The sequence below is a fragment of the Dama dama genome, chromosome 7, assembly GCF_033118175.1.
Source record: "Dama dama isolate Ldn47 chromosome 7, ASM3311817v1, whole genome shotgun sequence".
Lineage (NCBI taxonomy): Eukaryota > Metazoa > Chordata > Mammalia > Artiodactyla > Cervidae > Dama > Dama dama.
Window position 1 is genome coordinate 14,275,197 of NC_083687.1, and position 21,579 is coordinate 14,296,775.

Sequence of the window (21,579 nt, forward strand, 5' to 3'; positions counted from 1 at the left end):
ACGTCAGTGCTCATTGGACCATGCCTGCCTGTTTGCTTTGTTCTGTTTGACTAAAAAAAAAAATTTTTCCCCCATTTGTTTGTGGCAGTTCTGAAACTTGGCTTTCTGCCTGGGTGGGCTTTTTATAAAAACATAAGGATGCTAAGCTATTAGCCCAAAGATTTTGATCCACTGGGTCTGGGGTGGAGACTGGGAATATATGTTATAAAGAAATTTCCTTTCCTTGTATGGTTATACAGCTGACCTCCCACACCGCTTGATGGTGAACTTCAAAATGAGTGGTGACTCAATGGGACCATTGAGTTCTCTGGAAACAGTAACCAGCACAGCAATTAAAGTCTTGGTTCTATTCTGGTGGAAGGATGCTAGCGTATGTCCTACTGAAGATGGTTTAGGATTGGTGTTGACTTTCTGTCTGTATATTTTTCCAGAAAGCTACCATCAGGACAGTTTGGGGAAGGATGTGATTTTCTTTTTTTTCCTGTGGCATTATTCATAGAAATGTATTACCAGAAGTTGCCTTAGAAATCATTTTATTCCCTTCCTTTATCTTTGAGTTAACTTTAAAAATGTTAAAGTTTGAATTCCAGCTTTGTCTGTTACTCATTGTTATCTCATTCTCTGAGCCTTCATTTCTTATACAGGAAATGGGGGTAATAATATTTACCTACTTTATAGGTTTTTAGGATTAAAGTGTATAAAAATACCTGCTGCCATGTGTCTTGTCTTTAGTAAGTGATCAGCAAATGTTAGATTTTATGGCAGACCTGTTCTATGATCTGTGTAATTCGCTCAGTCGTGTCTGACTCTTTGCAGCTCTGTGGACTGTAGCCCGCCAGGCTCCTCTGTCCATGGGATTTCCCAGACAAGATAACAAGTGGGTTGCCATTTCCTCCTCCAGGGAATCTTCCTGACCTAAAGACTGAACCTGTGTCTCCTGCATTGGCCGGCAGATTCTTTACCGTCTGAACCACCAGGGAAGCCCTATGTGATCTATGGTATACAGAAAGGCCAAAAGAAGTAGAAAAATTATGATAGTTGAAATTCAAAAATATGCTGTATACCCATAAGCACAGTTATTAAAAAATGTAAAATAATTGTAAAATATACATAACACAAACTTCATCTTCTTAACTGTTTAAAAGTTTACAATTTAGTGGCATTTAGTACATTCACAGTATTGTACAATCATCATTACTTTTTATTTCCAGAACGTTTTCATCATCATCCCAAAAGGAAACCTGCACCCATTAAGGGGTCACTCTCTATTTCCCCCTCTTCCCAGCCATTGGGAACCATTAATATGCTTTCTACCTCTGTGCATTTGCCTATTTTATATAACTTCATATGAATATGGAATCATACAATTTGTGGTACTTTGTCTCTACTTCTTTCACTTTGTATGTTTTTAAAACTAATCTGCATTCTAGCATGTATCTTCATTTCTTTTTATAGCTGAATAATAGTCTATTGTGTGGTTGTATACCATAATTTGTGTATGCATTCATTGATTGATGGACATTTGAGTTCTGAACCTTTTAGTGGTTGTGACTACTGCTGACACAAACATACATGTGCAAGGTTTTGTTTGAACACTTTTTCACAGTTATTTCTGGTACCTGCTTATGAGTAGAATTTCTGGTTCATGTGGTAATTCCATATCTTTTTTTTTTTTTTGTAATTCCATATCTTAATTAAGGAACCACCAGCCTGTTTTCCACAGTGGCTGTACCATCTTACATCTTACTGGCAGTGCTTGAGGATGAGGGTTTCAGTTTTTCCACACCCTGGTCAAAACTTTTTAAAAATTATAGCCATCCTAATAGATATGAAGTGTGTCCCATTATGATTTTGTCATTGTTGTTGGACTTTTTAAAAAATTAATTTTAGGTGCACAACAATGACTTGACTTGTATACATTGCAAAATGATCATCACAAGTCTAGTTAACATCTGTCACCTTACATAGTTGGCAAAAAAAAAAAAAAGAATTTTTTTCTTGTGGTGAGAACTTTTAAGATCTACTCAGTTGGCAACTTTGAAATATATGATGTATTATTGTTAACTATAGTTGCCATGCTATTCATTACATCCTCATGACTTGTATATAACTAGAAGTTTTTGCCTTTTGCCCCTTTCACTTTATTTGTCCGTCACCTCTGACAACCACTATTCTGTTCTCTGTGTCTATGAGCTCAAGTTTTTGGTTTTTAAAAATTCCACATATAAGTGAGATCATATAGTATTTATCTTTTTTTTTTTTTTGACGTACTTCACTTAGCATACCCTGAAGGTCCATCCATATTGTTGCAAATGGCATGGTTTCATTCTTTTTTTATGGCTGAGTAATATATCCCATTTTGTGTGTGTGTGTGTATGTATCTCAGATCGTTTTTTATTCATTCATCCATTGATAGATACTTAGGTTGTTTCCGTATCTTGACTTTTGTAAATAGCTGCAGTGAACATGGGAATGCATTTATCTTTTTGAATTAGCCTTTCTGTTTTCTTCAGATAAATACTTCAGAAATGAAATTGCTGGATCCTATGGTAGGTCAGCTTTTTAATTTTACGAGGAAACTCCACACTTAAATTATCCGTAGTGGTTTCAACCAATTTATATTTCCGCCAACACTGTACAAGGGTTCCTGTTTCTTCACATCCTCACAAACACTTGTTTGTTGTCTCTGTGATAAAAGCCATTCTAGCAAGGATAAAGTAGTGACTCATTGTGGTTTTGATTTGCATTTCCTTGATGCTTAGTGATGTGGAGCATGTTTTCCATGTACTCATTTCCATCTGTATGTGTTCCTTGGATAAATGTCTATTCAGATCTTTTGCCTATTTTAAAATCGGGTTTTTATTAAAATAATGAGTTATATGAATGAGCTGTTTATATAACCCACTTGTTTATTCTTCCTTTTGTTGCGTTTGATGTCAGACTGCAGAAAATCATTGCCAAGATCTATATTCCTACCTATGTTTTCTTCTAGGGATTTTAAGGTTTCAGGACTTAAATGTGCAAGGCTTTTATAAAATATCCACTTTGCCCACTTGGTTGAGAATTTTCATCATTGGTGGCTGCTGAATTTTGTCAAGTGCTTTTTCTGCCTCTGCTGAAATTATCATATGATTTTTCTCCTTCATTTTGTTAAAACTGTGTATCATGTTGATTTGCAGATCTTAAACCATCCTTGCATTACAGAGTAAATCCCAGTTGGTCATGGTGTGTGATCCTTTTAATGTATTGTTGAATTTGGTTTGCTGGTATTTTGTTGAGCATTTTTGCATCTGTGTTCATTAGGGAAGTTGGCCTGTAGTTCTGTTTTATTGTGGTGTCCTTGTTTGCTTTGGTATTAGAGTAATGCTGGCCTTGTAAAATGAGTTAGGACGCATTCCCTCTTCTTAATATTTTTTTGTTAAGGGTCTGAGGAGGCTTGGTATTTGGTAGGACTCACCAGTGAAGCTATTTAGTCCTGTACTTTTGTTTGTTGGGAGGGTTTTGATTACTGAGTCAACTTCATTCCTAGTAATTAGTGTATTCATGTCTTCTATTTCTCATGATTTAGTCTTGATAGGTTGTATGTTTCTTGGAATTTATCCATTTATTTTAGGTTGTCAAATTTGTTGGTATCACTGTTTTGGTTTCCATTTTGCTAACAAGTAAGTGAAATCAAGCGTCTTTTCAGTGTGATTATTGGTCATTTGTTTATCTTCTGTGGAGAAATGTCTCTTTTTTTTATTCCTCTCCCCTCTGTTTTTGGCTATGCTCTGCGGTTTGTAGGATTCTAGTTGCCTGACCAGGGTTTGAACCTGGGCCCTTGGCAGTGAAAGTACAGCCTCCCAACCACTGGACCACCAGGAAATTCCCTCCTTTGCCTGTATTGTAATTGGTTTATTTGTCTTTTTGTTGTTGAAGCCAGAGTCTTTTGATTATAAAATTGACTTATATACTATCATTTGGTTGGGGACCTTATTTGGAAATAGAACAATAAGTGGTTGTAGTTCTTTTAAACATTTTATTGAATGTTTTATTTTTATCTATTTTTAATAGAAATGTAACTAGTTTTAATTACATAGCTTAGCTTGATGTCTTGCTCCGTGCCTCCAGTCTACTCTAGCAGATAACTGGATTTATTCATCTCCACATTGTCAATTGTTTTACCTTGATTTTTTTTTGATTATAGATTGTTTCTTTCTCGACTTTTTTTGTTAATATAATAATAAAATAATAAAAATCAGGTATAATTTACCTACCATGAAATTCACCCATTGTACAGTTTGATGATTTTTAGTAAATTTACAGTGTTCTACCATCATTACCACAGTACAATTTTAGAACATTTCCATCCCCCTGAAAAGTTTCCTTAGGATTATTGGTGGTAAATTTCTTTGCTGACTTCCAGGCACCTGATCGGTTTTGTGGTTTTGTAGATGTACCTTTTCTTATATTTCACATAAATGGCATCATAATATATAGAACACTAGCTTTTTTCCACTGAGATGACAGTTTTCAAGGTTCATCCATGTTGAAGCATCCGTAGTGTGTTCCTTCTTCTTATCGAATAGTAGCCCATTCTGTGTTTAATGCCACATTTTGTTTATCCCTTCATTCACTGATGGGCATTTGGCTTGGTTTTAGTTTTTGGCTGTCACGAATAGCAAAGATTCATGTATAAGTCTTTGTGTAGACCTCCTTCTTCAGCTGTTTATTTTGAAAAATTTCAACCCCACAGAAAGGTTGAAATAAGTGGTATACTGAATGTCTATATGCTCTTCACCTAGATTCAGTAATTTTTAATATTCGCTATCATCTTTACCTCTTTCTATAAATATACTTTTCAGACCATTTGCAGATATCATGACAGTTTGCCTCTTAAATATTTCAAATGAATCTTACAGGAATGAGGGCACACATTCTCATACATAACCACAGTGTCATTTTTAGACTGAAAAAAATTGGTAAGAATTTTGTAATATCAGCTATTTTATATACATGTTAAAATTTTCCCAGTTGTTCCAGAAATGTCCTTTAGAGCTTATGTAACCCCTCCTTTTTTCTTTTTCCCCCTAATCTAGGATCCAAAAATGATTTTCTAGATGTTTTGGTAGTTGTTTCTCTTAGTCTCTTTTTAATCTAGAATAGTTCCTCTTTCTGTCTTTGCTTTTCATGTCAGTGAGATTTAGAAGAACATAGACCAGTTATCCCACCTTTTAATTTTCTCTCATTGCTTTCTCATGATTTAAGTTAAACATTTTTAGCAAGAATACCTAATAGGTGAGGCTGTATACTTTTTTATACAACCAGTGATTAAATTAAAAAGTGAGTTAAAGTAGAGAATCATAAAAACACCTAATAAAATCTAAAATAAAAGTGTACATTGCATCAAGAAAAACAGTGTCAGGCTGTCTCCTTACTTGTGTAGCTAAATTTAAATTTGGTCACTTGGTTAAGGTATTGACAGTTGGGATTCTAAAGGCATGACTTTTTGTATTTAGTGAGTTACTGGTGGGATGAAACTTTGAGACGATGTTCAGAGTTCTTCAACTTTCAAGATGATGTTCAACTTGTTTTTTAATAACCTTTTACCTAGTGGTTTCGGCACCCATTGCTTAAAGTAATTATTACATTGATGAGGGGGGTGGCTATTGCATAGAATGCTTTAAAAAAATACTTTCATTAGCTGTATCATGGAAAAAGATTTTGCTTTGCCTTCCTTGGATTTCTGTGCTTGGATACACATATTCCAGATGTCTGCTTGACTTGTGATATTGTTTATACTTAGAGTTTCAAAGAGCAGTTTTCTGTGTTAGTATCTAAGGTATGGAGGTGAATTTATAAACATAAAAGTTATTTTTGATATTTAATTGTAGCTTAATACTCAGTAGTATAGTAGAGAAATTAATGAAATCCAGAAAACAGATCTAAATATTTATGAATGTTCAGATTTCATTTATCGTTCATGTCTTTCTCTCTCTGTCTCTTTAAGATTTTTGTAGTTCTGTCTTTTATATTCCTGAAACTCCTTGTGTTATGGCACTGATTAAGTATGGGTAAGATCTCAGAATGTTACATGTGATTCTGTGAATGCTTTTCTTTTCCTGGGGAAAGAAAATGTGGTATGTTGATAATATCAGTAATTAATATGAAGCCATTTACTCTGTCATTGTGTTTTGTGACTGGCTTGCTCCACAACATGGAAAAAGTATACCAGAAATCCCTTATTTTAATAAAATTGATGAGTAAGGGGAGATGTTTTAAAGCACAGGATTCTGGGAAAAAGGCTTAGATGTGTTCCTTCAATTTAAAATGTGTGTATGTGTGTGTTTGGGTGGTAGGCTTAAGATACTTTCTTTGCTGATCAGTCAACTAATTTGCGAGTTGTACACATTTTCTTGTGTCTGTTACACAAATAATAAGTATGCTCTCTGTGATAGCTTGGCTTATTGCTTCTGGAACTGACCTCCTGGGCTGAAACACTCACTCTGCGTCTTATAGCATGTGAACCTAGGCAGGTTATTCAACTTCTCTGCGCCTCAGTTTTCTCATGTGAAAAATGCCAACAATAAAAGCAATGTATTAATAACTGTAAAATATATGCTAGCATAAAATGGTTAAGTCATTTAATCTTGCTGGTGACTGGCACATGAATGCCTGAATAAATGTTTGCTAGTTAATTAACATCCAGTCTTGGTGTTATTAGTGAGGAGAGAATCTAAAGACATTGTGAAGCAGTTTAAAAGTACCTTTTAGATTTGTATGATTTGTTCCTTAGTCTTTGAGTTGTCTTGCTAATGCCTAATCTGGCAGCATCCTTCTTTCTTTCTTTTTAAAATAGCAGTCTGTCTTTTAATCAGTTTAAAGTATTCAACATAGATTTATAGAAATAATGATTTCTTGTTGCACTTACTCGTTTAGGTAGTAACTAAATAATGTGATCACAGCAACAAGTCAAATAGGTGTAATAATAAGACGTAAACAGATTTGGGGAAATAATAACTGGTTCTTCATTAACATTCAGCTCAAATGATAGGAGTGGAAATAAGCCTTTGTATTGGAAAATAACTCCTCTGGCTGAGAGAACATTTGGCAACTGACGTTGGGCATATTTGTCTGTCTTATGGACGGTCTTGGCTTCCCTGATAGCTCAGTTGGTAAAGAATCCACCTGCAATGCAGGAGACCTTGGTTTGATTCCTGGGTCGGGAAGATCCACTGGAGAAGGGATAGACTGCCCACTCTAGTATTCTTGGGCTTCCCTAGTGGCTTAGCTGGTAAAGAATTTGCCTGCGGTGTGGGAGACCTGGGTTTGATCCCTGGGTTGGGAAGATCCCCTCGAGAAGGGAAAGGCTACCCACTCCAGTATTCTGGCCTGGAGAATTCCATAGACTACAGTTCATGGGGTTGCAAAGAGTTGGACACAACTGAGTGAAAATGGTGCTGCTGCAGACTCACCATTGTAGGGCATCTACTATAGGCTCTCTGTTACCTGTTTTCTGTCAGGTTACAGCCTTTCATCTTGGTTTTCTTGTGATGGTTTAGGTAGCATATATTTGTGAGAGGTGGCAGAGTTGTCTGGCCAGGGAGACAGACTGACTCATGATTACAAAGTTCTTCTTGAACAGTTCAGCCCTGCCCCAGCACAGGTCCTCAGCATGGGAGGGGAGCTGTGTACTCTTAAGTTGAATTCTGTCAGGTCGATCCTGAGCTCCATATACTTCCAGCAGAGTCTTAGATGGAGGTGCACAATATGCTCACTAAATTTGTGAATGGCATCAAGTTGGCTGGGATAGGTCGTTCAATAGATAACTGGATTAAAATTCAGAATATCTGGTATTTTCAAAAGTTGATGAATATGCATAATATGGCATTTAACAGGATTAAGACAATTTTCTTAAGGAAAGGAAACAGCTGTGGAAATGCAGTATGGAAGTAGGATTGGGTTTATACCAGTGGTAGTACAGAACAGTCCCAAGGTGGTGATAAAACCAGTTAATAAATACGAGTCAGTGATGCCTTTGCATTTAAAACCATTGATGATGAGTTATGTAATTGGAATGGCGCTTAAAGAAATCACAGGTTCTTCACCATATTTAGTATTTGACTGTCACAGTGCATTAAAGAAAGATCTTAGGGAAAATGTTTTCAGAGTGAGAAAACTGAAAAATTAGGAAATAGTCCCTATCAGAAGGTTTTAGTAGGTATTTAGCTTAGAAATAGTGGAGAGTTTAGTAATTCTCTTATTAAATTACATTGTCGTTGCTGTTGTTTCGTTGCTAAGTCGTGTCCGACTCTTTTTGACCCCATGGACTGTAGCCCGTCAGGCCGCTGCGCCCATGGGATTCTCCAGGCAAGAAACGCTGGAGTGGGTTCCCATTTCCTCCTCTGGGGATTTTCCCAACCCAGGGATCAAATTCTAGTCTCCTGCATTGCAGGCTGAATCTTTACCAATGAACCAGCACTAGATTATATATGATTGTATTATTGTGTGATCATAGATTCATACAATGGCAGTAACCAGTTTCACGGTTTTTTTTTTTTTTTTTTTTGGGCTGTGTCGGGTCTTAGTTGCAGCCCCAGGAACGTCTGTTGCCTCATACAGATCTTTCCGTACGGCATGGGGACTTTCTAGTTGTGGCCTGTGGGCTTAGTTGCTCCGAGTCATGTGGTATCTTAGTTCCCCAAAGCAGGGATTGAACTCATGTCCCTTGCATTGCAAGCTGGATTCCTAACCACTGGACCACCGGGAAAGTACCCCCATTTTGTTTTAATGGATGAGAAAACACAGACCTGAGGTCGTACATTCAAGACAGGCCCTTTTCTCTCAGTCACTGCTCTTAGCACTTTACCTCTTTGGCAGCCTGTGTTTTCACCCTGATGACGAGATTATTAAGGCATTTACAATGGTAGGAAGGTTATGAAGTAAGGCATTAGATATTAATGATTTTGAGGTTTGGGCTGCAGTGAAATATGACACAAAAAGTAGCAATGAAATCTCTTGTGGTCATAGAACAGGGATACTTTAAGTCTTAGGCTGAGGCAGAAAAGATAGACTCTTGAGTTTCCTTCTAGCTCTTTCTCTTTTTCTGCTGGAAATTATGACTGCTCAGGGTGATTAAATGGAGAATTTTCTTTTGCAGAATTTAGGCAGTCTTTGTAGTGAATGACTAAAATCGCCAAGAAATGGAAATGTTGAACTTTATTCCTTTTCCATAAGCATTGGGCTCAGAATGAGAGCTGTTTCTTTTGCTATCACCTTTCATCCATTTCTCATCTAGATTTGTGGTTGGTGGGATCCCAACCTTTTCATCTACCCCCCCTTCCCCACCCTGCCCCGAGAATATCTTGGCAGACTGATGTAATTTATGAAATGTTTAGAATTTGAACAAGTGAAGTACAAAAGACATTTATTTTTTAATGTCAGTGACATTAACTGGATATTAATTTTTTTGTGTTTGTGTTTTGCTGGATATTGCTTTCCCTTCCTCCATATTTAGTAGATATTCTTGTTGGTACATGAGTTTTAAAGGAATGACATGAACCAAAATGTTTCATCTTGTAGATATCATTTCACCTGGATGCTTTCCAGGGTTAGAAGCACCTTAGGTTTTTCTTTCTTAACCATACAGCTCCTGGCGCCAGCTTGTTTAACCTTGAGGCTTGAACCCTGGTAGCTGTCATCTCCCACGTTTATGACTCATTTTCTGACAAAGAAAGATCTAATAATGATGTGTTAGGTTTACTTTTCATCTTTTAGTAAAATTACCCTACGTTTGATCTGATTTTCCATAAATATGGATAAGTGAATACTCTGTTTAAAAGCCTAAATTATCTTAATAATAAGAGTAGATAAACGCATACTTCATCAGGATGAAACAGAAATGTTTGTTACTTGGGTAGAACAGGTGCATATATAATTCTTTAATAGCTTTTATGTAATGGTGGTTGCAAAGATGATAGAAAATGCAAGGGTCAGTTTTTTTTTTCTAGAGGAAATCGTTCTTTAGTAAATTTCTAACCCATTACAGAAGTTTGATAGCCAGTTAATTGTTTTAATCACTGTTCAGGTGAAGACACTGATTTCTGTAAGTGTAGTGTCTCCTAATCCTCAGCTATTTGCAGCAGCAGCATGGCTAGCCAGGAGAAAAACAAGGGCAAGGGACATGGTTCTCTCTCTTAAATTGTCTGTTTTCAGGAATTCTCAGGTATTGTTTTCTATAGCAAGTGGTTGGGAAATCTTTGTATTGTTTTCCGAGCAACACAAAGAATTCCTTTTGTAATGAACCAGTTGTTTCATCACTAAATTGTATCCGACTCTTTGCAACCCCATGGACTGTAGTCTGCCAGGCTCCTCTGTCCAAGGGATTTCCCAGGCAAGAATACTGGAGTGGGTTGCCATTTCCTTCTCCAGGAGATCTTCTTGACACAGGGCTTGAACCTGTGTCTCCTGCATTGGCAGGCCGATTCTATACCACTGAGCCACCTGGAAAGCCCCAATGAACCAGCAGTAGTAACTAATGTAGTGTAGAATTAAAAAAATTATCTTTATTGGGAATACGTGTAAATCTATGGCTGATTCATATCAATGTATGACAAAACCCACTGGAAAAAAATAATAATAATAATAAAAATAAATAAATAAAGGTGAAAAAAAATTATCTTTTAACCAGTAATACTGTATTGAACTAAAATTTATATGTAGTAAAACTGAGTCTTATTTGTATAATATAATGAATTTTGACCAGTGTATACACTTACATAGTCACCACCCAGATCAAGATACAGAACATTTGCATCACTCCAGAAAGTATGCTCCATTGGTGTACAATTGTAAAAAACTTAAATGGATTGGAATTACTTCAGAGAAATGTTTAATAATCAACTCGTATGCAATTTCTTTAGGTAAGTGGATAACAGTGAACTTAGTTTTGTTTTACCCCCTGCTGTTTTCTTTACTACAAAAGTGAATTATGCACAGCATTAGTTTTATTCTAATACAGAGTTTGAATTTCCTGAAATAATACATATATTTGCAAATGAAGAGATCCAGATACAAGACATTCCTCCATATTCTTAATAAGAAAAATAAGTGCTTTGATCACCATAAATACTGGCATTTTTAGGAGCACAGATAAAATAATTAAAATATTAAATAATTAATATTAAAATTAATTTCACATATATAGTTTAAAAATCTTTTAACTTTTTCAGAAAATTTAAATTTACATGTAGTTGTAAAAAATAAAATAGTGATCTCATATATTCCTCTCTCAGTTTATACCAGTAACTGTACATGCATACTTAAAATAGGTTATACTATCAAATTATAGGTATTTGAATATATTCCTAACACACATTTAAAATACTACTTTTCCACACTCATGAAACATGAATGCTCCACATCTTCACAGCTATGAATGTCTTTAATATTTATTCACTGAAAACACATTTAAGGTTAATTGGCCACAGTTTCCCACTTATTTACTTCCTTACAAGTTGTTTGAGGTTGAGCATTAAAAAAAAACTGTAAATGTTGCTCTCTGGAAGTTGCATCTGAAGCCACAAGAATTCATCCATATAACATTAGGAGAATTGCCATCATTTTGGTGTTATTTGTGATCTTCCTAACTTTCCAAGGTTTTTTTTATTGCATTACATTCTAAATGATTTTCAGAGGCCTTTTTCAGTGGTAGCTACCTCTTGTAATCATCACCTCACAACCCAGAAATAAGTATTTACTCTGTGTTTAAAGCTGTGTTTTACTTTGGAAACTTGTTCGGTGCAGTAGCTTTGACAAAGCATCCAGCATAGTCTTGTGTGACATTTTTCCAGACTTCAGTGCTTATACTCAGAGATGAGGACTTCACTGACTTGCCCTTTTCACAGACTCTTGACTGGATGGCTGTTGCTGGGAGTTTGATTCCATTGGCAGGGTCTTCCTGTTCTGAAATCCCAAATGCCATTCCTCTGGGCATGACTGTATGCCTAGAGTTTTCACTTCCAGGTTTTGGGGAAGCTTTTTCTTTTTTTTCCCCTTTCTACCCTGTTTGTATTTAATTTAAAATTATTGGTGCTTACCTCAAAAGTAAGGATTTAATTTTGAAGCAATTCCTATTTCTTGAAAGATAATTTTAGGGAAGAAAACCTTTCTGTTTGTATGGGCATGTATGGTAAGACAGCTGTAGCCACTGTATACAGTGCATGTTAGAATCGATGGTGTCATTAAGCTTCCCTTGTGTGGAAAAATTATCTGGCATTTTTATTCAGTTCATTGTATTGTTTTCTTCCTGCATGTGTACATGGGTTTGTTGTTGTTCAGTTGCTAAGTCACGTCTGACTCTGTGACCCCATGGACTACAGCACTCTAGGCTTCCCTGTCTTTCATCATCTTCTGGAGTTTGCTTAAACTCGGGTTCGTTGAGTCGATGATGCCATCCAACCATCTTATCCTCTGTCGCCCTCTTCTCCTCCTGCCCTCAATCTTTCCCAGCATCAGGTGGCCAAAGTATTGGAGCTTCAGCATCAGTCCTTCCAATGAATAGTTAGAGTTGATTTCATTTAGAATTGACTTGTTTGATTTCCTTGCTGTCTGAGGGACTGTCCAGAGTCTTCTCCAGCACCACAATTCAAAACTGTCAATTCTGCAGCACTCAGCTTATGTCCAGCTCTTACATTCATACATGACTACTGGAAAAACCATAACTTTGACTATATGGACCTTTGTCGGCAAGGTGATGTGTCTGCTTTCAAATACGCCATCTAAGTTTGTCATGGCCTTCCTTCCAAGGAGTAAGCAGCTTTTAATTTTGTGGCTGCAGTCACAAGGGATTTATTTACATGTTTTTACTAGTTTATTGATAAGCATGCCTCATCTTGTTTTACCTTTTAGTAATGTGTACAGGGTTACACATGATAATGTTACTTACTTTACATCTGTATATCTTTTTAATGTAGGGGCTTCAAACACAGAAAACAGAGGCCTATGCTGTGTCCTTCTTGTCCTTGAATCTGGGTATAAAATATTAAGACATGGTTCATTACAACACTCTACCTGAAATCTAAATTATTGGATTGGAATTGGCTTTTAAAGTTGTTGTCGTTTAGTTGCTCAGTTCAGCCCAACTCTTTGTGACCCCATGGACTGTGACCAGGCTCCTCTGTCCGTGGCATTTCCCAGGCAAGAATACTGGAGTGCGGGTTGCCATTTTCTTCTCCAGGTAGCATGATCGATATTGCTACATTCTAGAAACTAATCCCACTTATTAACAACTAAATTTTTTCCTTTGTAATACTCCCTTGAAAACTTTGCAGACTGTCTGAATGATATTTAGAGTGATGTATAACAATTCAGACAGGCTGGATGCACTGTTGAAAGCCTGGTTTGTCATTCTGCTAGGATGTCATCTGTTTGAACTGACCTTTTTCTTGTTTGCTTGGGGTGAGCAGAGAGTATAGCTTTAGTAGAGCTGTTCGCTGCTTTCTAGCTATTGTAGGAAATTAAGACTTTTCTGGCTGTAAGTATATGAGGCGGCATGCAGATTGTTACTAGTCTTTAATCATCTAATCTTACTTCTGAGGCGACTGGAATGATTTTTAGAGTGGAGAAGGCATTGTGGTTTGTTTTTTCTGTCTTTGCACGTATACACACATCCTTGCCCAGCTCTCCTCCCTTCTCTGTCTTCTTCCTTTGGATTGTTAAAGGAGATTGAATTAGAAAATGTGACTAGTTGGTTTTTGCAGATTGGTTTTCTTCATTAAGAAAGAAATTCCTTTGTAGTCTAGAGTTTTTACAAATGTTATGATCCATGCCTAACCTAGGGAAATAGAGAGATGTTAGGCTGGACCAGCTTGGCATATTTATGTGCTGATACTTTGGTTTTTCCTTTTGACTTGTCTTTATTTTTATTGTGCCTCAGTTTCTTCCTCACTGATACAGCGACAGGGTTATTTTTTATTTCCACATTTGTTTTAAAATATTTCGAGGGGGACCTGGCATGTGTGTGTTTTCCTGCTTGGTGAGAGAGAGTGTTGTATGAATGTCAAGAAAATAGTATTGCAAATAAAATGTTTTTAGAATTCTCAGTTATTAGGAATGTTCTGCTAATTCCTTGAGACAAATTAGCTAGAAGGTTAATTTATTTTTCATTAAAAAATTAATATCCTTCAAATTCAGGTTTTTTTATTTCAAAAGAAAACACATGATTAAAGCTAGATAACCATTTCTCTCATCAAACAAAGATTTCAAATTAATTACTTAATGTTGGTAAGAGTACATGGGAAAAAAATGTACTTTCAGATGCTTTTGATGAGAGTATAAATTGGTAGAACTTATCTGGGAAATAATTTGGCAGTATTTACCAAATCATCCTTTTTCATCTCAGTAATTGTCCTTCTTAGAGTCAGTTTTAAAGAAAGTTATTCAGCCAAAGACTTGTGATGGAAGATTTATGTCTAAAAATGCTCATTATAGCAACATTTATAATAGAAATCTAGGAAAAAGATTAAATATTCAACAATAAGAGAGTGACTAAATTATCCTATTAGTATATAATGAACTATTACAGAGCAGCAAGAATGTTTTTGAAGAATGGAAATGAAAAATGAAATTTGCATGTTTTATTATATATTTTTGGTGAATTATTTGATATATGCAAGATAAAATATGCAGTGTGTATATGTTATAAAAGCATATGTGTGAGCATACCACACAACTTTACCAATACTGTTAAATATAATAAGTTCTTATTCCATATATTTATCCATAAAGATAAGGAATTATTTCAGAATGTTACTCTTATGTTTGGGGTAAGGATTATCAGTGGTCTTCGGCATTTTGCTTAAATGCTCTGTTCTCTTTCTAAATTTTGTACAAGGGATATGTATTTTGAAAACCAGAAATATCACTAAACAGTATTTATTGAAAGAAGAAAACAGTTTAAGTTTTCTTTGCAACTTCATCTCATGGGAAGAAAACTTCTAGAAGTGTCTGCCACCTGTTACCTCATGAGTGACAGATCACGCTGGGTACACAGGGTGGCATTAGCTACCGTTTATAGGTATTAGAGTGTGACAGGACCCCTGAGGGATGACAGGCTGATAGCTGTAGGAATTGTGGACGCCCTGTCTTCTAGGAGGTGTTTGAATGACTTTTACAAAATATAGTTAAATTTTTTCTTAGATTTTTTTTTATGGTTCGTACCTTCAAGAGAGGATTCATTTTTTTCCACTTAACAAGTATTTATTGGATGCTTATTGGTATGTAAGTACCAAACAAGAGTGCCCAAGAGGGTCTTTGCTCTTAAGACACTTATATTCTGGTGTTGAAGGATAGTCAGTACACAACAGGCCAGTGATGAGGTATCAAAGAATGATGTGTTGTGAAGAAAACAGGAAGATGACTAATTTAAATTGGGTGGTCAGTTGAAACCTACTGAGGAGGTTCGAAGCAGGACCTGAGTGAAGAAGACAGACGCAGTCTTACAGTGATTAAGGGTAGAGGGAACAGCATGCGCAGGAGCCCCTCACTGATTTCTAGGAACAGATAAAAAGGTGAGCGTGATCGAAGTGTGGTCGGTGAGGGCAGCGAAATGTGAGGAAGGAAGCGGGGAGGCAGGTGGAGACAGGTCATGAGGGGCTAAGGCTTTGGTGAGAAGTCTGAATTTTACACTAAATGCAATGGGAAATTATTGGATGGGGTTAAGAAAGAACACAACTTAACTTTTAAGTAAAAGATTACTTCGGCTACTGTGTAGAAAATTTGTCACGGGTGACGCATGGGACTGGGGAGGCCGGTGGCCGGTCACTTAGAGGGGCCAGGTGCGGGCACGGCGGCCGCGGGGCCGCTGGCGAGGAGGAGGGGCGGGCTTGAGTCGCTTGGGAGAGCCAGGGGGCTTTGCTCAGTGCTGTGTGTGAGAGACTGCGGGAAAGGGGGAAGTCAGAGGTGGCGTTTCGGGTTTCTGACTTGAGCAACTGGGCAGAAGATGTTGCCATTTATAAAGGTTGACAAAAAGGGTCAAGCAAATTTAGGGGGAATGTTGAATGTTTCTAGCTTGAAATGTTGTTCTGAGCTACATGTAAAGATGTCACATAAGCAGTTGGATGTATGAGTTTGGAGCGAGGTGAAGAGGTTTGGGACGGATGTATACATTTGTGAGTCCTGAGTGATTAGCATTTAAAGCCATGGGGCTATGTGAGATGACCAAGTTGGAAGTAGGACTGAGTCCCGGGACCTCCACACAAAGGCCTTGAGAGCGGAGGAGGAGCCGGTGAAGGTGGCTGAGAGGCAGCTGTTATGTGGGAGGGAAATGGGGGGATGGGCAGTGGGTAGATCAGATCTGGGACCTGAGTGTTAAGAAGGCAAAAGTAGAGTTTCAAGGATTGATCTGGTTGAATGATGCTGAGAGAGAAGGGAGTAAGGTGAGATCAGGGTGATAACCCTGTGCCTCAGTTTTCTGGGGCTGCTCTAACAAATTGCCACAAATCTGATGGCTTGAAACAATAGAAATATGTTCTGCTAAGTTTCTGGAGCCTAGTAAGCCCCAAATCTGGCAAAACTGCCTTCCATTTGGGCAGCTTTAGGGAAAAACCCATTCCTTGCCTCTTTCCACTTCCAGTGGCTGCTCCAGCATCCCTAACTTTGTGACCACATTCCTCCAGTCTATGCCTCCACCTTCACTTTGCCTTCTCCTCACTGTGTCTTTCCAAACTTTCTTTGCCTCTCACAAAAGCATTTCTTTTTTTTTTTTTTCCACAAAAGCATGTCTTATCCATTCATTCAGGGCCTACCACGATAATACAGAGTAAGCTCAAAATTTTTAGCTTAATTTTTGTGCAAAGACCTTTCCCCAATAAAATGAATTCGATGGATTACAAATTTCAGGGATTAAGATTGGACATCTTCAAATTTGGTTTTAGAAACATGGTAGCTGTTGGATGTCTCAGGAAGAGCAGTTTCTTTGGAGCAGTGGAGACAAGAATCAGATTGGTACAAACATAATTCGGCCCTTTCTGTTGATCAGTGCCAGCTGCAGATGTTTCGGTTTTCGGTGCATCTCATCAATTTGCTGAGCATACTTCTCAGATGTAATGGTTTCACCAAGATTTGGTGCAAGTTTGGCTTTGGGAAGTGCTTTGAAGCTTCTTTTTGGTTCAGCCACTGAGTTGGTTATTGCTGGTTGTCATATAGAATTCACTTTTCGTTGCATATCGATCCAATCAAGAAATGGTTCGTTGTTGCATAAAAAAAGAGAAGAGGTCACTTCAAAACGATGATGTTTTTGATTTTCCTTCAGTTCATGAGGCACCCACTTATCGAGCTTTTTCGTCTTTCCAATTTGCTTCAAATGCTGAACGACTGGGAGTGGTCAACATTGAGTTCCTTGACAACTTCTCATGTAGTTGTAAGAGGATTAACTTTGATGATGGCTTTCAGTTGTCAACTTCTGATGGCTGGCCACTACACTCTTCATCTTCAAGATTCTTATCTCCTTTGCAAAACTTCTTGAACCACCACTGCACTGTACGTTCATTAGCAGTTCTTGGGCCAAATACGTTGTTGATGTTATGGGTTGTCTTCACTGCTTTACGACCCATTTTGAACTCAGGAAAATCGCTTGAATTTGCTTTTTGTCTAACATCATTTCTAAACTCCAACTAATGTTATTAGCAAAGAAAAATCAAGTGAGAAATGTGCATTAAAATGATGTATGACACAACCACGCTTGCTTAAGAATGTGCTCCAATATCAAATGGCAGATTTCAACAATGCAAAAACTGCAGTTACCTTTGAACCACCCAGTATCTCTCTTTCATACCTGCTGCCACATAGAGTACTTGAAGTAGTCTGTCCAAGACTGTGCAGGATGATCACACTATGTTTTTTGTTAGTTGTATGTGTGTGAGTAGCTTCAAGTTTGATGTGTCAAACATGAAAAAGGAGCAAGGGTCTCAGAAGCCTCTGCCAATTTTTTCAAGTTCACTATTGCTGACATATGGGATCCAAGTTGTTATTACCAGTAGCTATTAATTCTGTAGCCAAAATCTGGGTTCTTTCAGATTTTAGACATCTCTGTTTTGATTAATAATATCAGTATCTGTGTTATTTGTTTTGTAGCCTGATTGATAACTGTGTTGCTGAAAAGTTCCTACTCAGAAAGTAGAGTGGATATAATATATGGATATAGTGGGTATATATGCATCAACCATCTGAAGAGAGATAAAGGCAAGGGGGAAAAAATGCTCCATTGCCATTTTTTCTTACCAGCTTGTGAAACACAGGTTTCACGTGCTAACCCTTGGTTCTGTGCTGCGCTCAGGTATTCTCTCAGGCTCTCCGTGATTCCTGCTGGATCCTGGGGAGCAGCAGAGGATAAACAGTTACCTCTGGCTCTCTGTGGCAGTGCAGGGGCGGGAGATGGTGACCACATCAGGAGGAGACCTTCCTCCTGGGGATCGTTCTAGCAACAAAGAAATTCCTTCATCCTCAGTTCCTCCTCGGGTTGCAACCGAAATGACTGGCAGCCTTGGGTTGCTTTCCTGTGTATCTTATGTGTATTTGGAGAGGAGGGCAGGAGTTGTGCTCCCTCCAGATGAAAAGCTTTACTTTTTCCGTGTGCTGCCTGATTACCATAGATGAAATCTTTAGTTGTGGGACCATTCTCCCAAGCCCCCAGAGTGTGTTCCCTCTCAGCTTCTGTACTGAGGCAGGGGCCCTAGTTCAGCATGATGAAAAGAACACAGGCTTTGGAATTAGACCAGGTTCATCTCCTTAAGAGTGCTGTAACCTAGGAAAGTTATATACCCTCTTGGAGCCTCAGTTTCTTTGGTAAAATGAGGTTAAAGGAATTTGGTATTATGCTTACCACGTGGTGGGCATGTAATAAATGTTAGATGTCACTGTTAACTCATCTCTTTGTCCATTTTTAAAATTTTTATTCATTTTATTGATACTGAAAACTTTCTTACCACCTTTGATGTCTATTAGTCCATGGGGTTGCAGAGAGTTGGACACAACTGAGTGCCTAACACCTGTCTACACAGCATCTCTTTTGGGATAGAGAACTCTCGTGACCTCTTCCTGCCTCCTTTCACGACCCATCTCCTCATTTTATCACCCTGTGACAGTTACTGACAGTTAGATCTTGGGTCTCAGTACATTAGAAGACAATCATAGTCGTCAGGGAAAGCTTCTTGAGGGAGGCTGTCATTAATGGTAAAGTTTACTGAGGAGGGCAAAAGATTGTTGCCATATTCCATGTGTGCGAGTGGCTCTGGGTAGAGACTCAGATATTGGAATGAGGCTGTAGATAGGTCAGTTTACTCAACCAAGAGTATTCTAGAAGGTTTTTGTAGCTCGTATGGCCTTTGGAGTTAGCTCAGACCCTAGGTCAGATACTTCCTCTGCAGTCAGTTCCCCAGCAATGTGACCATGGGCTCATCTGTTAAATAGGGATGAGACTGTATGTCCTTGATTTCTAAGACCACTCAGTTTAATAACTCCTTGGAGGACATGGTGGAAACATTTCCTCTTTAAATTATTTATCACTTGTAGCCAGTTCTATGATGTTTCCTGGTTGTAGAAATGTTAATGTGACTTTTAAAAAAAGTGTATTTTAGAAACAAAGCAATATGGTAATACTCAGTCTCGGGATGTTGGGAAGATTAATAAGATAGTGTATGTTAAGTGCCCACCCCAGTTTAGTATTCAGTGAGTTGTAGTTATTATTAACAGATGAAAGGACATGAAAAATAATTTGATTGGGAACATCTGTAAAAAGAATTTTAAATGACAAGGTAATAATGTGACCAGGATTTGAAATTGGACTCGAATGAGGGGAAAGAAGACAAAAAGTTCAAGTAATATTATAGAGGAAATCGAGTGTGTAAATCAGGAGCAAGTTTTACCACTTTATGGATAAAATTTTCCCTTTATTGATGAGTTTGTGGTATATGTTCCTTTATAAACAGAGGGAATGTGGCAATCGTGGGATAAATTCATTCTTTTGTTAAATTTTGGGCCTTTTACAGTCTTCCTGAACTTGCCACCACATAAGCTGCTAGTCACAAAAAAATAATGTATTGGCTAACTCATACATAACAAACATGTGCTTTATATTGTTATTTTACTTTTGTCTTGTTTTTGTTTTGTTATGGGGGAGGGGTGGCTGGCTGGCTAGGGATTTCTCATTAGTTTATTAGTTTAGTTCCTTGGCCAGGAAGATCTTGGCCTAGATTTCAAACATCTTTATGTTTTGATTAGAGTGATAACTGAAGTTTTAGCTCTTCTTTCTTTTCTTTCTTTTTTTTTGCCCCAGGTCCAGCAAGACTATGAACCTCTGTTCCAAATGCTTTGCTGGTAAGTGCAGAAAAAGGGTTTTCAACTTATTTTTATTTTTCTTCTTTCGGTTGTTTTTAAGACCGTCTAAATTATTTTAAGACTGTCTTCTTTTGGGTTTATGCATGGGTTTTTATTTTCTTTGTGTGTGTGTGAAAGCAGTTTCTCTTCACCAAGTTGCTTTATATATTTGTTTAGAACTGTTGAAACAGTCTTCTCTGAGTGAAATGAAATCTTATGTGTACTTGTATCAAACAAACTTTCCTCAGTTTACGGTTGTTGGACTATAGTGGAATTGTAAACACTCATGTTATAGAAGGGTTTTATATATATATATACACACATATATATATTCATCTTTGATGTTGACTTGAGTGATTAATGGTGAAGGTTGCTTTTATCAATGAGAATACAAGAGAAAGAATATTTTCGTGTTGGAGTCAGAAAGAGAATAATGCTGAATTGGCTTTTCTAATTCAGACCTTCATTGAAATCACTTTGGGTAAGTCACTTAACCTTTTTGGGCATTAGATTGATCATTTGTAACATGAAGGGCTTAAGCTTGATGTTTGCCAAGGGCCGTTTCCACCCTGTAAATGCTGATTGATTGACTCCTTGAGTTATGACTCCTTCATGAAGTTAATGGGCTTCCCTCATAGCTCAGTTGATGAAGAATCTGCCTGCAATGCAGAAGACCCTGGTTTGATTCCTGGGTTGGGAAGATCCACTGGAGAAGGGATAGGCTACCCATTCCACTATTCTTGGGCTTCCCTGGTGGCTCAGCTGGTAAAGAATCCACCCGCAGTGCTGGAGACCTGGGTTTGATCCCTGGGTTGGGAAGATCCCCTGGAGAAGGGAATGGGTACTCACTTCAGTATTCTGACCTGGAGAATTCCATGGACTAGTCAGTCCTTGGGGTCTCAAAGAGTCGGACATGACTGAGTGACTTTCACTTTCACAAAGTTAAAACTTTAAGATTTTTTGTTTTTTAAGAACTCCACACCTAATGATCTTATGTAAGTCTTTATTAATTGGGATATGTTTACCGTTCATTATTACCTTTTAAAATTATTATTTTGTCAAAGACGAACCAGCACACAAGTTAGGGTAAGGACAGATTTTACTCAGTAACACACTGCTGTAGTAGGGAAGAGGGGACTTGTCTAGAGGGAACTGGGCGTTTTAAAGGGAGAATGAGGGAGTAGGGGAGGGATTGCTAGCTTGTCTCAGGATGATCAGGGGAGTAGA

At 37.6% G+C, this 21,579-nt stretch overlaps 1 protein-coding gene across 1 annotated transcript in view; it reads left to right on the forward strand.

Annotated features, from left to right (window-relative positions):
• ZFAND3 (zinc finger AN1-type containing 3) overlaps positions 1 to 21,579 on the forward strand; it is a 308,946-nt gene that overhangs the window by 78,137 nt on the left and 209,230 nt on the right. The window contains exon 2 of the mRNA XM_061146616.1: positions 20,312 to 20,352. Coding sequence (XP_061002599.1) covers positions 20,312 to 20,352 — 41 coding nt within the window. The remainder of the gene's footprint in view (positions 1 to 20,311; positions 20,353 to 21,579) is intronic.